Source organism: Acanthamoeba castellanii (genome assembly GCF_000313135.1).
Source record: "Acanthamoeba castellanii str. Neff unplaced genomic scaffold scf7180000084700, whole genome shotgun sequence".
Lineage (NCBI taxonomy): Eukaryota > Discosea > Longamoebia > Acanthamoebidae > Acanthamoeba > Acanthamoeba castellanii.
The window spans coordinates 30,567-32,574 of NW_004457441.1; the positions used below are offsets into that span (position 1 = coordinate 30,567).

General features: G+C 64.8%; 2 protein-coding genes across 2 annotated transcripts; one reads left to right on the forward strand and one right to left on the reverse strand.

The window, feature by feature from the left end:
• Nucleotides 1–629: 629 nt before the first annotated feature.
• Nucleotides 630–797, forward strand: ACA1_132540 (uncharacterized protein; the record flags this gene model as incomplete). Its single annotated transcript, XM_004338996.1, has 1 exon — nt 630–797. A coding segment is annotated over one exon (168 nt), but the record flags the coding sequence as incomplete, so codon positions are not given.
• A 23-nt stretch (nt 798–820) lies between these two features.
• Nucleotides 821–1,978, reverse strand: ACA1_132550 (Pyruvateflavodoxin oxidoreductase; the record flags this gene model as incomplete). Its single annotated transcript, XM_004338997.1, is given in 5 exon segments — nt 821–1,309; nt 1,327–1,458; nt 1,523–1,709; nt 1,737–1,849; nt 1,889–1,978. Coding segments are annotated over 5 exon segments (1,011 nt in total), but the record flags the coding sequence as incomplete, so codon positions are not given.
• Between the last annotated feature and the right edge of the window lie 30 nt (nt 1,979–2,008).

Here is a 2,008-nt window from a genome sequence, read left to right on the forward strand (position 1 = left end):
TGCTCATAAGTCCTCATCTGGGTGTGCCTGCCACCCCTCACACCCAGGTGCACAAGGGCTTGATGTTGACATTGGCACAGTACTGCCTGTAGCACCCAGGCATGTGTGTGAGCAGAGCTGTGTAAGATGCTCTGCTTGCACATCACGCACTGAAACTGGCCTGCCATCACCTGCCTCAAGGCTGGCAGGTGTGCTGGCTACACTGTAGCAGTTGGTGGAAGCCAATGCAGCATAGAAGACTACCACATCATCCACATGGAACAAAAGCCTTGTAAGTTGTTCAAGGTTGGCCATTCAGTAGAATCACAACGATTGAACCCATAAGCCACAACACACAGCACGAGCTGGTGGACTACTCGGTCGGAGGAGAGTGACGACGGCCGCGTCGAGGGGCGTGGGTTGTACCGGTACAGGATGTGGTACCCGGCCTTGATCGCCCGCTTCGCCTCCTCCACCTCGGTCGATATCCCCGCCCTATGACACGACACGACACGCACCGCGCACAACACGCACGACACACACCGCACACGCACACGCACACGCACGCACACACCACCGCACACGCACACGCACGCACACACCACCGCACACGCACACGACGAGCTGTGTACTAAATGTACAACCAATAGGGCAAGCGCGTGGTCGACGTTGCGTGCGGCGAGCACCATGTGTTGTTCATCACGGGCCAAGGCGAGGTCTATTCGCTCGGTACCGGCGTACTGGGCGCCCTCGGGCAAGGCACAACGGTGGACCAGCTCGTGGAGCCCAAGCAGATCTTGGCACTACAAAAGGTGCACCTTCTTCTGCCTTGAGTCTTTCTTTACAGGTTGTTGCTGACGTCATGGTCTGTCACGACACACGGAGTGAGTACGTGTGCGCGTGTTGCGAGTTGGTGAAGAGAGTGAGAGTACTTGATGCCGTGGGCGATGCAGGGCGCGTAGGCGATGACGAGCGAGAGCCCGTCGAAAGCCTCGGCCTCGGCCAGGACCTGCACGGCGTGGTCCGGGTTGGCCTCGAGGCAGATCGACGCCACATAGACGTTGCCGTACTGCATCATCATCGCGCCGAGGTCCTTCTTGGCCGCCGTCTTGCCCGCGTTGGCGAACTTGACCTGCGACGCGCGCGGCGTGGCCTTGGAGGCCTGGCCGCCCGTGTTGGCGTAGACCTCGTTGTCGAGCACCAGCACGTTGACCTTCTCGCCCGAGGCCAGCACGTGATCGAGCCCACCGAAGCCGATGTCGTAGGCCCAGCCGTCGCCGCCGATGATCCACTGCGTCTTGCGAGCGAGCATGTGGCGCTCGGCGTGCAGCTCGCGCAGCGGGCCACGCGCGGCGGCGGCGGGCGCTTGGCCGCCAGGCTCGGGCTCTGCGTGCGGTCGTCGTAGGCGGCGTCCCACCGCCGCAGGAGCTCGGCCAGCACCGGGTGCTCGGCCGCATATGCGCCGGCGGCCAAGTCGCGCTGCACCGCGCGCCGCAGGGCCTCGCGCCGGTACCGCACCGCGTGTCGTATGCCGAAGCCGTACTCGGCCGCGTCCTCGAACAGGGAGTGGCCCCAGGCCGGGCCGCTCGTTGGTCGTGTAGGCGCTCCACGGGAACATGCCGCCCCACACGATCGAGCAGCCGGTCGCGTTGGCGATGTAGAGCTCGTCGCCGAACAACTGCGTGAGCAGCTTCACGACGGGCGTCTCGCCGCAGCCGGCGCACGCGCCGCTGAACTCAAGTCAGGGCTTGGCGAACTGGCTGCCCTTGAGCGACTCCTTGGGGTAGACCTCGCTCCGGATCGGGAGGCGCTCGGCGGCAAAGTCCCACAGGCGGGCCTGGCCGCGGTCGAGCGCGTCGACAAAGGGCACCTGCGCGAGGGACTGCGTGGGGCAGGCCTTGACGCACACGTCGCAGCCGGTGCAGTCGTAGGGCGACACCTGCACCCGGTACTGGTAGCTCTTGCCGGCCTTGCCCACCGCCCTCCGCCCCTCCCACCCCTCTGGCGCCGATCCCGCTGTGTCGCGACA